The sequence below is a fragment of the Aureobasidium pullulans genome (genome assembly GCF_000721785.1).
Source record: "Aureobasidium pullulans EXF-150 unplaced genomic scaffold scaffold_2, whole genome shotgun sequence".
In the NCBI taxonomy this organism is placed as follows: domain Eukaryota; kingdom Fungi; phylum Ascomycota; class Dothideomycetes; order Dothideales; family Saccotheciaceae; genus Aureobasidium; species Aureobasidium pullulans.
This window is the reverse complement of record NW_021941022.1, coordinates 556,416-569,501: the sequence shown is the minus strand read 5'-3', so window position 1 is coordinate 569,501 and position 13,086 is coordinate 556,416. Positions and strand designations below refer to the sequence as shown.

The window sequence follows — 13,086 nt, the reverse complement described above, 5'->3', positions numbered from 1 at the left end:
ACACATCCAAAATGGTATCCATGAAGCTCAGCGCGTTTGCGCTCTTTGCCTTGAAAGCTCTCTCTGTCGTCGCTCAGGTTTGTCACGCGTCAATGCCCGCCAATTGGGAATATCCAACTGATGACGTTTACAGGCTCCCGAGGTCGAGCAGGAAATTGACGACCCTACCCTGCAGCAATCTCCCAGATTGAATGTCGAGGTCTCTGTTTCTTTCCCCGACTCTGAGATCTTCGGTGTCAAGCTCGTCAATGGCCACGCGACCAACGCCGTCTTGTCAATTGCCAACCATGAGACAACCCCTGTCCACCTTCGCTACATTGGCGGCTCTCTCTTGACTCCCTCTGGTGTCCCTGGAGCTCCCGACCCGCCCGTCGCCCTCCGCAACTTGACCGTCAACAAGTACGACCTCCTGATTCCCGCTGGCGAGAAGGAGACTGCCACCTACAGCTTCGCTACCGAGATGCACCCCCAGGACTTGACCCTCAACCTGGCCGCTGTTGTTCAGGACGAGCACGGCATGATCCACACCTTCCAGGCCTACAACGGCACTGTCTCCGTCGTCGAGGCTCCCATGAGCTTCTTCGACCCCCAGATGTAAGCCGCTTGGTGTGCTAGAATTATCGACACAGACTAATAGTTCGCAGCATCTTCCTTTACCTCGTCCTCACCGGTGTCTTCGCTGGTACCGTCTACTTCATCTACAACACCTGGATCACCACTTTCTTCCCCCAGAAGAAGGGCCGCGGAAAGGGTGGTGAGCGTGCCAAGCGCTCCTCCGGTGGCACCAAGAAGGTCGACCCTGCCGACCAAGTCAGCGTTGTTGGTGCCGACGGTCCTGCTGTCACCAGCGGTGCTAAGGCCTACGACGAGTCCTGGATTCCCGCCCACCACTTGTCTCGTCCTCAGGCCAAGCGCGTCGCATCTGGTGCTAAGCCCAGATCGAGAAGCAGACCCGCCGCATAGAGTGCGTGTAGACAGAATTTGAGGAGCTGGGTATCTGGAATGATACTCGGACTCGAACGGAGGTGTATATTGCATACGAAGGTTGTATTTTATGACCAAAAGCATTTGGCGGATTTCAGGCTATTGCGATTGATTACTGCGATTCGTTTGCATACGGAAAGCGAACGAGAATACAGATTAGCCCTCACCTTTCATCTCGTTGACTACCTAGTGAATGTCTCGTCAATAAGATGGGCTTGTCCCGATGTTGCCAAGTGAAAGTTGCGGCCCCAGATTTTATCTCCGCGTTCGCCGTGAATTATTTATTGGACGCGGAATTCAATCAGCCTTTGTTGAACAAGAAAATGGTCAACAAACCTCACGCTCCCAGGAGCAGTAATAAGTCCGGCAAGAAGACTGCCTCGACCGCCGCGACCGCGAACGGCGAAGACACCAGCTACATCGTATTCTCCAACGGCAAAGACTCGAAGAAGACCAAGGCCACCCCTCCGGCCGCAAGCAGTTCTGCAGCCCCTGCTAAGGGCAAGGGCAAGAATGCTGCTCCCGAGCTGGATGTCGCCGGCGATCCCGTCAAGAAACCCGATACACGAACCCTGATCGGCGGTCAATCATGGACAGGAAAACTCCCCGTCAACATGCTCTCCGAGCACTGTCAGAAGCAGAAATGGGAAAAGCCGGAGTACACTATGCACCGCTCGTCAGATCCACCAGGCCAGATCTCGTCTGTCATTCTACGCTGGAAGAACCCCAAGACTCAGGAGATGGTTTCACTACCACCCATGTCGCTTCCTCCAGCGAAGAGGGCGTTGGGCGTACAAGAGTCTGCCGTGGAGGCTAGACATTTCGCTGCTACATATGCGCTATACCGCGTCGCCAACGCGAAAAACTTGCACATGATGATGCCGCCAAACTACCGCGACTTGTGGAAGGGCGAGTTCGCAGACATGAGAAAGGAGGCAACAAAAGAAGGCATGGGCTGGTTATATGCTGCGGATCCTTTCCAAGCACGAAAAGAATGGGACGATGAAAGAGCCGCGAAAGACAAGAAGAGACAGGAAATCGAAAAGCAGAGGGAGGCGGAGAAGAAGGATAACAGCACCCCTGGAGTCAACAAGAATCCCGGAAAGGGCTGGACACGAGCACCGAAGGTTGAGATGGGCAAGAAGATGCGTAGGGATGTTGAGGCTTTGGTCAGACAGGCTGCTCTCTGGAATCCGCACGGTGTCACTCTGTCCAACGGCGAGAAGAAGCACATTGTTCAGGACTTGACGAAACTAGGCTTCCGTCCCTCTCACATCGAGGAAGCTGTGGAAATCTGCAAGGATCGCGAAGAGACTATTGAATGGCTTTTGATTCATGTTCCGGAAGACGACTTGCCCAAATGGAGTTTGCCAGAAAATTACTCTGCTGGTGTCTCCATGGCCAGTAGCGATCTTGCTCGTGAAGGCAAGCTAAAACGTCTTGCGATTACTGGTTACGCTATGGAGCTTTGCGAAGAAGCACTGGATGCATCTTCAGGAGACGAAGCTGGAGCAGCAGAAAGACTACAGCATAGACTTCTCGGAAGCCTGGATTCATCATCCCTATCGTCAACAACAGAGAGTTTGAACATCGCCGATGACGCCGATGTATGGGATGAAGAGCAAGTCATTCTGGCTTCCATATACAGCGACCGATACAAGGCAACCAAGAGCTCTTGTCAAATAGTCCTGGAGGTGGCCGAGAAGCCCAAAGAGCGCATCGTTCTTCATGCACGAAAGCCCGCATCTGGATACCCTGATGTCGTTCCTGTCCTCTCCATCGAAGCCGCACTACCTGCATACATCCGCTTGAGCATCTTGAAGCAAGCTTTGCTTCAAGCACAATCCGACTTTCTAGGCGAGCAAATGCTGTTCAATCTCATTGACTGGCTAGAACATGAGATTCCGAATATCATTGCTAATCCTGGTAGACTCAGTAGCATTGCTTCGGTTTCCTCTACTTCAGCTGAGCCCGACTCGGAAACCTCAGGTCGCAGACGTCAACGTCCTAGACGTATGCCTCGACCCATCAATTGGCAGCCATCATCGCAGCAAAGCCAAAGGATTCTTGCGGACTGGCAAGCCAGGCAAAAGACTGCCGCGCAAGTGCGCATGATGGCAGCAAGACAATCATTACCTGCTTGGAAACTACGAAACGCCATTGTCGAAGCTGTTACATCTTCTCAGGTCACCATTATCTCTGGTGAAACTGGTTCAGGAAAGTCTACTCAGTCTGTTCAATTCGTCCTTGATGACATGATTAGGCAAGGGCTTGGAGAGGCTGCAAACATTATCTGTACACAACCTCGCAGAATTTCTGCCTTGGGTCTGGCAGATCGTGTTGCGGACGAGCGATGTGTGAAGGTCGGCGAAGAAGTTGGTTACTCGATCAGAGGAGAATCAAAACAAAAGCCCGGTACTACAAAGATCACATTTGTCACTACTGGTGTGCTCTTGAGAAGACTACAGACATCTGGTGGAAAACCGCAAGATGTTGTTGATGCTCTGGCTGATGTCAGTCATGTGGTTATCGATGAAGTCCACGAGCGTAGTCTGGATACCGATTTTCTCATGGTGCTGTTGAGAGATGTTTTGCAGGTCCGTAAAGACCTCAAACTGATTCTTATGTCTGCCACTCTCGATGCGCAAGTCTTCAAGAGCTACTTCGCCGGCAAGATGACGGTAAGCACAGTGGAGATTGAAGGTCGCACGCATCCAGTTCAAGACGTCTACCTAGACGATATTCTCCGCATGACTGGCTTTGCGGGTGGCATCACCGAGGAAGGTGACGAGGACGGCGGTAAGGAGCCTAGCATGGGTGCAGCCCTTCGCAGCGTCGGCATGAAGATCAATTACGATCTGATCTCCGATACCGTCCAGACCATCGACGAGCAACTAGGCTCAGAAGATGGCGGTATCTTAATCTTCCTTCCTGGTGTGGCCGAGATTGATCGCACTCTCAAGACCCTCCAACATCTACATCACATCCACGCTCTACCTCTCCACGCCTCGCTACAACCGGCCGAACAGAAACGAGTCTTCCCTCCAGCACCTGCCGGCAAACGCAAAGTCATCTGCGCAACCAACGTTGCGGAAACTTCCATCACAATCGAAGACATTGTCGCCGTCATCGACAGCGGTCGCGTCAAGGAGACCAGTTTCGACGCCGCGAATGGCATGACCAAACTCGAAGAAGTATGGGCATCCAGAGCAGCATGTAAACAACGTCGTGGTCGTGCCGGTCGTGTTCGCGCAGGTACTTGCTACAAACTGTACACCAAGCAAGCTGAAACCAATAAGATGGCTGACCGACCCGATCCTGAGATTTTGCGTGTGCCGTTGGAGCAGTTGTGTTTGAGTGTCAAGGCGATGGGTGTGTTGGATGTGCCTTCCTTCCTTGCTCGCGCTATCACCCCACCTTCCACTTTAGCTGTCAGTGGTGCTTTGACAACGCTACATCGCATGGGTGCTTTGGATGGTGCAGAGCTTACGGCATTGGGTCGTCATCTGTCTTCCATTCCCGCTGACTTGCGATGCGGCAAACTACTTGTCTACGGTGCTGTTTTCGGCTGCCTCGACGCTTGCCTGACCATCGCATCGATTCTTACGGCACGCTCACCTTTCGTCTCCCCACCTGCTCGCCGCGACGAGGCCAAGACAGCACGTCTTGCTTTCGCACCAGGCGGTCAAGGAGACTTGCTATGCGACCTCCGCGCTTTCGAACTCTGGACCGCTAAGCGCGCCGAAGGCATGCCATCCTCTTCCCTCCGCCAATGGTGCGATGCCAATTTCCTCTCCACCCAAACCCTCTTCGACATCCAGACCAACAGACGGCAATACATGTCCTCGTTGCAAGAGATCGGCTTCCTGGGCTCATCGCACGCATCGGCAGCGCAAGAGTACAACGCAAGAAACACCAACACCGCACTCGTCCGCGCCCTCGTCGCCGCAGCATTCTCACCCCAAGTCGCAAGGATCGAATTCCCGGATACCAAGTACGCCGCCTCCGTCTCTGGCGCCGTAGCCCTAGACCCAGAAGCAAGAACTATAAAATACTTCCGCGAGCCAAACGCCACCGCCGCTCCCACTCTACCATCTTCTGCACAAAAAGGCGCACAGCAGCAACCAGAACAAGGGAGCTCGAGATTGTTCATCCACCCAAGCAGCACGATGTTTTCCTCTGCACCGGGAACTTCCTTTCCCCCATCCACAGCATTCCTATCTTATTTCTCCCTGCTATCGACTTCCAAGACGTTTATCCGCGACTTGACGCCGTTCAACGCATATACCTTACTCCTCTTCTCCGGCGATATAAGTCTAGACACCCAAAACAGAGGACTGGTAGTCGATGGCTGGATCCGCCTCAAAGGATGGGCGAGAATCGGAGTCTTGGTGGGAAGGTTGAGAGGAATGTTAGATCAAGTGCTGGAAGGCCTTGTAGAAAGACCTGGAGAAAAACTACAGGGTAGGGAGAAGGGATTGGTGGATTTGGTTGCGAGGTTGGTGGAACTGGATGGATTGGACAGGTAGATTACAGTATGTTCACAGTATCAATTGCAAGCAGAGGTGAAATAATTGCGAACATCTTCCCATTCTCTCGATCCTTTTGATCATCTTTGTTTATTCTTGCCAGATCGATTGATCTTTTGTCGGCCCTTTTGAAGTATCGGCCACTGTCGATCGCGATCATGTGGTGCATGTTGAATGCATGTTGTGTGTGACTGAGATAAAGGCGCAAGGATCACACTGTTGATGGGGAAAAAATTCAATGTAAGAGCAGATTACACGACTGGATGTCAATGATTTTCGCAATGTCCCTTTCTCTGCGGAAGAAAACAAGAAAACAAATACATCACAGTAGGAATGAATGAAATTGATGCACGAAATATACGGAACATGGAAGACGGAAACAATTTTCATTCCTTTACTCTTTCAGGTACATCAACAGTCTCATCTTTCTCAGGCGATTCTATTCCTGATTCTCGATGCTGTAGTAGCTTCTGAACCTCGCATTAGTCTCCACCCTACAATCCTTGATCGCCCAGAAACAAGCCATCAACAACGTGGGGAACTTGATAGTGAAGTACTGCAGATACCCATGCGGCAAAGGCCCAACCCTCTTCTTGACGTCCATCGACATGTCCTCGTAATGGTTTTTCTTGTTGCGTAAGGCACGGAGAAGATCCAACATTTTGGCGCCGTTGTACTTGCGTTGCTTGCCGAGTGTGTCGAGGAACATTCTGTCGAGCTTGCGTTGCCAATCTTTATCTTTGCCGCCGATGACCATATCGGCGTAGGACTCGAGATAGTTGAGATGAGGCGATGGTGGGTCGCGCTGTTCGTGTTCGAAGTGGTCGGAAACATCGCAGAGGAAGTCGAGGCGTTTCTTGGGTGACCAGAAGAACGGATGGCAGAGAACCTGCTGGGCGGATGGACGATCTTCAGGGTTGTGTGCCAGCATTGCTGTGATCAATTGGCGGGGTTCTTCGCTGTCAGAGCCCAGGTCAAGCTTGTGCATGTTCTGCAGGTTGTTCTTCTTGATGTTGAGTTCACGCATTTGCATCCAACCTTCCTTGTCGTCGTAGGGGTGATCACCTCCAGTCAAGACCCAGAAGAACAGACAACCGAGGGAGAAGATATCAGCTGCTCGTTTGACACCACCGATGGCTCCACCAGAAGAGCTTTCGCTAGTGCCAGGATGCGAAATGTTGCTGTGGCCGTTGTTCGAGGCCGTGTCCTTGGGCTGAGAGATGAGCTCCGGCGCCTTCCATCCACACGTTCCAGCGTTGCTCGTAGGATCGATCAAGGTGCTCACATTCTCCGGAAGGGTCTTACACAAGCCAAAGTCTGAGATGACGAGACGAAGCTCGTTGGGCTTGTTTGGCTTAGGGAAGGCGATGAGGATGTTCTGAGGCTTAATGTCTCGATGAATGATACGAAGATCGTGAAGGTGGTAGAGACCTTTGGCGAGCTGATAGAGTGTGCCTCTAGCATCACGCTGAACAGCTTGAGCCAGTGATTGGAGCTGTTGATAACGGGCTTCGTCACGAGTGTCGGGAAGATTGAACAGATCCCACAAACTCGCCTGACAAAGCTCAACGGCAATGTAGAGGAAGTGCTGATCTTTCTGTTGACAAAAGTAACGGATGACGTTCTTGTCATGGTCGCTTTGTTGGAGGAATCCTACTTCCTGAGAAGCAAGCTCGTAGTACTGAGAGAGCATGCGTTTGACTGCCACATCACGGCCTTCAAATTTGCCTTCGAACACACAAGTTCCAGCACTTCCATGGCCGATTATCTTGTCCGTATCAATGGTGAGGTTGTTGATTTGAATCTTGCCGGACACGTTGGGACTCTCAGATGCATCTACACTGATGACGTCCATGCCATCAATCTTCGATAAAGGTTTTGCAAGCGACGTGGCAAGAGCGCCGTTACTCTCTTTGTCGCTGTTGCTTTGGCTGTTCTCGCGGCGGCGTTGTTGTGCTTCAAGTTGCTCTTGTCTCTTCTCCTTTGCCTTTCTACCACCTCTGACACCACGAGTGGCCTTCTTCTTGGGCTTGACAGGTGTTTGCTCTTCGGCGGGCTTTTCGGCTTCTGCTGGACTTGGAGTCGAGGCACGAGTGGGTGAGTCGACCTTGGCCTCGATTGGTTCTTCAGTAGACGATTGCTTTTCCGGCACTTCCTCTTCATCTCCTTGTGGGAAGATGGTCTCTTCTGCGGGCTCAGGGAAACGGACTTTACGGTCGATGGCTTCGACTTGAGGAGCACTGTCGTCCTTGGAAGGAATGGCCTGGCTAAGATTAGATGTCACAGGGATTGGCGCCTCCTTCAGCTTAACAGGCTCCGGAGTTTGGCGTTGTATGACCTTCTGCACGTCTACCCATCGAGACACGATGGCAAATAGTCCAATCAGAGCGAGCAGGCCAATCAAGCCTGATGATGTGATACCGGCCCAAGGGTTAGAGGAACCAGGCAACATGACCTGAGCGTGGTCGGTGTTATATGCATTCGGGGATCCAATAACTGATTGATCAGGCCCACCGATAGTGAGGATCTCGCTTTGGTCCATGCTCATAGGGTGGAGAGGGTGTATGCCAACAAGGTTCGCTCTCTGCTTAGCAGGGTTGAAAGTGCCGACTGGAAGGGCGTATCCTTGGGTATAGCACACAGCTTTGGAAGCACCGTCGGTGACGGTAGGGTATCTGAGCTCCGACATGGCATACCAACTACCAGATTCTGTACAGTTGACGAAGATCTTGTCTTGCTCGATTGTGTCATCGCCAGCAGGACCAATAGGTTGAGGAAGGATGACCAAAGAAGCGTCCAGAATGTCTTCATCGAGCGGCCTGACAACATCGTAAACGCGAGCAACTGGCGACGAGAACTTTTGCTTGTACAAGATCGAGTTTCCGAAGCGGCTTGTTTCTCTGTAGTCCACAGCGACAACGCTACCGTCGTGTTGGGTGTAGATATACTTGCTGTCCATGGTTGACGCGTATTGGTTGTGCAGGTCTTTGTCGCGGTTGTTGGGTCCCCATTCGAAGTAGCGGATGGTGCAGATGGGGTCACCGCTCAGCTTGTCTGCTATGGAGACGGTGTATTCGGTTCTACCCAAGGTAAGGGTTCCGATCGTCTCGCATTCGTTGTCTTCAAGCGAACCAAGGCCATTGACTCGGCGACAGTTCTGGTCGTTGCTGAAGGTTGACGCGCTCGAGCTGAATGTCTTGAGGATTCTTCCGTTGGACGCATCGACAGTGTAAAGGGTGTTCTTCTTGTCGGCGGTGTATACCACAGGTGGGTCTTCTCCGGCGTAGGGCGACAGCTCTTCTACAAGTTGCTTGACCGACAAGCCGAGTTTCTGCATGCCGGTTTGGGGCTCGGAAGAGTAGACATAGAGGCTTCCATCTTGGGAGGGTTCGACAATCCAGATGAGGCTGGTTTCGGGCTGAGACTCAGGATCCGAGTCGTTGTGGTGATAGACGGTCTCGATCATGGGTCTATCGGCCTCTATCTCCCATCGTGGAGCGCCGGTTCTACGGTCTCTTGCGTGTAGTTTGCCATCAACGGTCGCCAGGAGAATAATATCCTCGACTTGCCAATCCTGCAAAGACCGCGCCGGGTGTCGCGAAGAGAGACCACCGGACGTGGCCGATGATCTTGCAGGAGGTGCTCGAACGGCCGGGATAGACTCGGCTGGAGCAAAAGTCGCAAGGGCGCGCTCGATTGAAGGGTCGATTGCGGTGTCTTTAAGGTGTTTGTGGGTGGATCTCAGTTCTGGCGGGGAACGCGCGTTGCTGAGAGAAGGGCGTCTACGAATGTTGGCATTGTTGCCTACGGACTGCTGCTGCTGAGCAGTGGCTATGAGTGGTAGCCATACGAAGATGCAAAAGAGGGCATTGCCGAAAGTCAGGGCTGTTGCTGGGGGCCTTCGACGGGCCATGCTGTTTCATGGATCAAAATCCAGCTTTGTCGAGCATAAGCTGGAGGAGCGGGTAGGATGTGACTTCAGTGTCTCGCAGCGCCCATGAGAGATGCCAGAGAGAAGAGGAGGTTGATGGATGGCGGACTGATGGACGTGGTGGTGAATTTGATCAGGGGCATGCACGTCGTGTGCGTGGATGTGGGCTGGGTTGCTTTTTGTGGAGCACGACGACTTCGCGCGTCCCGAGTAGCGACCGTTGGGTTGGAAGTGCACGAGTGGTGGGGTGAGATCGAGAGTGACGATGGAGGCTGGAACTTGCAAAGCAAAAGTCGTCCGTCTGCTTCGCGGCGAAGAAAGAAATACTGGATGATGACTGTGTGTGGACAGAAGCGAGGTCAGATCAAGTTACGCCTGCTTATTGAGGGTCGTCAGCGCAGCCTGCTGCTCGCAAGCCGCCCAGCTCTATTCGAGACGCTTCGACTGTAAATCCCTTGCCGACGCCCAAAGCCCTTGCCGAGTCTCGTATGTGCTCAAGACTTCAGGAAGGATCACCCAACACTTTCTCGCCTCCAGCTATCGTTTTCGTGAGCTTGAAGCACTCGTCTTGAGCAAGTCCAACACTGCCTGCCTCTTTTGATTGCCAACTGCGGTCTAGATTGTGCTTCCTCCGGGGACGATCCAATTATTTTTTCGTGCATTCTCGTGGTCCCCGCTTTCTCAGAGACGAGACCCTTGCGGATCGGATTCGGGTCGCGCGGAGAGTTTTGCCGGTCCATCTTATCTTATCCATCAGTTCATCATCTAACCCCGCTCTCTGCTAACCAACTACTCACCTCTTACTAATCTTGGTTCATCCATATTCAGATACTATCAAGAATGGCTGTTCCAGGACGTGAAGTCGAGTGAGTCATGCTCAGCAGTATGTTCGTGTCTGCGTTTAATCACGACTCCACAGTCTGCCCACGCTTGCCCGCCACCTCGTTGAACACGGGCCAGTAAAGACGCTTCGTACAGAACGACGCGTGAGAATCCTCATCAACGGCGCTTGCGTAGCGGACACTCTCGGTACAACAGGCGCGTTGTTCGTGTGGGAGCACGAATACTACCCACAGCTCTACTTTCCTCGAAGCGCTTTGGTCAAAAATGTACAAGGCTACGACATCGTCTATGAGGATCATCAAGACGTCAAGGGTGATCATAATCAGATCATCGCGAACACACTCAAAGTCAAGGTGACACGTAAAGCTGACAACAACATGAAGGAGGTCAAAGATGGGTTTATCGTGTTCAGCGACGGTCTTGCTGGCAAAGCATCTGAGCTCAGTGGCATGCTCAAAGTGCAATTCAGCGCTGCAGGTGATTGATTTCCACTTTTTTTCATTGTGGGCTGCATGCGGTCCTAACTTCATCTAGATCAATGGCTCGAAGAGGATACTCCCATGTTCGTGCATCCCAAGGACCCCTTCAAGCGCATCGACGTTCTGCAGTCCACACGAGGAGTGAAGGTAGCTGTGAATGGCAAGACCGTCGCAGAAACCAGTACCTGCATGCAGCTTTACGAAGGGGGACTTCCGATCCGATACTACATGCCTCTCACAGCTATCGACAATTCAATATTGCGGCCCAGTGAGACAAGGACCCAATGTCCATACAAAGGGGAAGCCGAGTATTATGATGTCGTCGTAGGCGACAAAACTTACAAGGACATCGTGTGGTACTACACTCGACCAATCACAGAATGTGCTGCAATCGCCGGTCTGTATTGTTTCTACAATGAGAAAGTGGACATGTGGATTCAGAATGGAGATGATTGGGAGAAGCTTGGCCAGGAAAAGTCCATCTTCAGTTGATGGAGATCTATGGTTCCACGTATGTGACTAGTCCAATACCAACGTACCATACTCAGGTGCCTGTCCAACCACTCCAACCTCAGCGACATACTCTTGCCAATCACTCAGAAGCTCGGCAAGCTTCTCCTTATTGTCTCCTGAAATGTCGTTGAGTTCTCCTGGATCAGCTTTTAGGTCAAACAACTCCCACTTATCTGGACCGTAGGGGGCAGGAATATAGGTTGCTTTCAAAATTCCCTTTCGGACCGCTAGTCTTCCGAAAAGCTCCCATCCCACAGCTGAGTTCTCGTCATGAATTTGGGCTTTTGCAGAAGTAAGATATGGTACCCATGATTTGCCGCGGACAGGTGCGACTTCATGTCCCTTGTATGTTTTGCCTGGATGACTCGCCCCTGCCAGCTGAAGCAGAGTCGGGTAGATGTCCATGACAGTGGCAAAAGAGTGCTCAATGTTGCTTTCTTGAGACTTTTGGGCAGTCAATGCAGGATAACGCAAGATGAAAGGCACGCGAATGCCACCCTCCGACGAGAAGCCTTTGTAGAGTCTAGAAGGTGCAGTGGACGAGTTTGCCCATTGAGGCCCATACCAGACATAAGAGTTGCCGCGACCGATATTGTTAAGGCTGTTGTCGTAGTACTTCTCGACGTGAGCGAAGATATCACCGGCGATGAGCGGCAGAGCTTCCATCAACATGCCCTCGGCTCCATTGTCAGACATGAAGAGTATGAGTGTGTTGTCGAGATCTCCAGTCTTCTCTAGCTGCTCAATTACACGTCCGATCTGGTAATCCATCCTCTGCACCATGCCTGCAAAGACTTCCATTGTTCTCGAAGAGGTCTTTTTCTCGTTTTCCGTGAGTGTATCCCATGGCTGAGACATCATTCTTCCTGTTGGTGGTGCGACTGTTGGATGCGGTACTGCATGTTCAGGTACGAGGCCTAGCTCCTTGAGTTTACCAAGTCGCTGGTCACGAAGATGCTCAGGTCCATTGTCGTAGACACCACGATAGTCGTCAATATCTGCCTCTGGGGCTTGAAGTGGCCAGTGAGGCGCCGAGAATGCCAGATATGCAAAGAAAGGCTTCTCAGGATCATCTTGCTTGTGGTCCTGGAGATATTCGATGATTTTGTCTCCAAACCGATCTGTGGAGTAGAAGTCCTTGCCGAGGTCCTTTGGGGCGATTGCTTTGTCGTCCTCAACATAGAACACAGTTGTGCTCTTCAGGATATTTGGTTGGTTGTCTCCCTCCTCAATCTGAGGTTCATAACCATAGTGATTGGCCGCACCAGGCAACAATGAGTAAGATCGATCAAACCCACGCTTGACAGGCCAGCGATCACGGGATAAGCCAAGGTGCCACTTTCCAGACATGTAGGTCTTATATCCATAATCTTGCAAGACCTCAGATAGAGGAGCCACGCGATCATTCAGGTATCCTTCGTAACCAGGTTTGCCCTTCTGAAACTCTTGCAAATTCTCGTTCATGGCGCCAATGCCAGCAATATCTACAAGACTCGTCAGTATTGCGATGGAAGATCTTACACATGTTACTGCTTACGGTTGTCAGTGCCACTAAGCAGCATGGACCTAGTAGGTGAGCATGCTGCGGCCGCGTGGAAGTCGGTAAATCGTAGTCCTCCATCGTATGCCAATCTATCAATGTTTGGTGTCTTGATCTCACTACCAAAGGCACCGACATCCGAGAAACCGAGATCATCTGCGACGATTACAAGGAAGTTTGGACGCGACATGACGACGATTCAATCCTCAGTGGAAACAGGAGGCACAAAGCTAGGCGGATGCCTCGCAGTGATATGGCCAAGGAGTC

At 51.9% G+C, this 13,086-nt stretch overlaps 5 protein-coding genes across 5 annotated transcripts; 3 read left to right on the top strand and 2 right to left on the bottom strand.

Moving 5' to 3' along the window:
* Window positions 1-11: 11 nt before the first annotated feature.
* M438DRAFT_310619 (uncharacterized protein) lies at window positions 12-1,149 on the top strand (the record flags this gene model as incomplete). Its single annotated transcript, XM_029902431.1, has 3 exons — window positions 12-77; window positions 134-594; window positions 645-1,149. The coding sequence occupies 3 exons, from the start codon at window positions 12-14 to the stop codon at window positions 961-963; spliced, it is 846 nt and encodes a 281-aa protein (XP_029764572.1). The 3' UTR covers window positions 964-1,149.
* Window positions 1,150-1,286: 137 nt separating this feature from the next.
* Window positions 1,287-5,636, top strand: M438DRAFT_341981 (P-loop containing nucleoside triphosphate hydrolase protein). Its single transcript, XM_029904641.1, has one exon. It carries the CDS (start codon window positions 1,308-1,310, stop codon window positions 5,511-5,513), a length of 4,206 nt encoding a protein of 1,401 aa, XP_029764571.1. The 5' UTR covers window positions 1,287-1,307; the 3' UTR covers window positions 5,514-5,636.
* Window positions 5,637-5,856: 220 nt separating this feature from the next.
* On the bottom strand, window positions 5,857-9,666 carry M438DRAFT_341980 (kinase-like protein). The gene has a single exon (XM_029904640.1). It carries the CDS (start codon window positions 9,424-9,426, stop codon window positions 5,953-5,955), a length of 3,474 nt encoding a protein of 1,157 aa, XP_029764570.1. The 5' UTR covers window positions 9,427-9,666; the 3' UTR covers window positions 5,857-5,952.
* Window positions 9,667-10,284: 618 nt separating this feature from the next.
* M438DRAFT_331298 (DUF427-domain-containing protein) lies at window positions 10,285-11,258 on the top strand (the record flags this gene model as incomplete). Its single annotated transcript, XM_029903394.1, has 3 exons — window positions 10,285-10,310; window positions 10,364-10,764; window positions 10,822-11,258. 3 exons carry the CDS (start codon window positions 10,285-10,287, stop codon window positions 11,256-11,258), a joined length of 864 nt encoding a protein of 287 aa, XP_029764569.1.
* Window positions 11,259-11,285: 27 nt separating this feature from the next.
* On the bottom strand, window positions 11,286-13,009 carry M438DRAFT_351658 (alkaline phosphatase-like protein; the record flags this gene model as incomplete). The annotated part of the gene is made up of 2 exons (XM_029906735.1): window positions 11,286-12,763; window positions 12,817-13,009. 2 exons carry the CDS (start codon window positions 13,007-13,009, stop codon window positions 11,286-11,288), a joined length of 1,671 nt encoding a protein of 556 aa, XP_029764568.1.
* Between the last annotated feature and the right edge of the window lie 77 nt (window positions 13,010-13,086).

What these genes read in the sequence shown, in the direction of transcription:
- M438DRAFT_341981 (XM_029904641.1), top strand. Translation starts at nt 1,308, where the DNA reads ATGGTCAACAAACCTCACGCTCCCAGGAGCAGTAATAAGTCCGGCAAG.
- M438DRAFT_341980 (XM_029904640.1), bottom strand. Translation starts at nt 9,426, where the DNA reads ATGGCCCGTCGAAGGCCCCCAGCAACAGCCCTGACTTTCGGCAATGCC.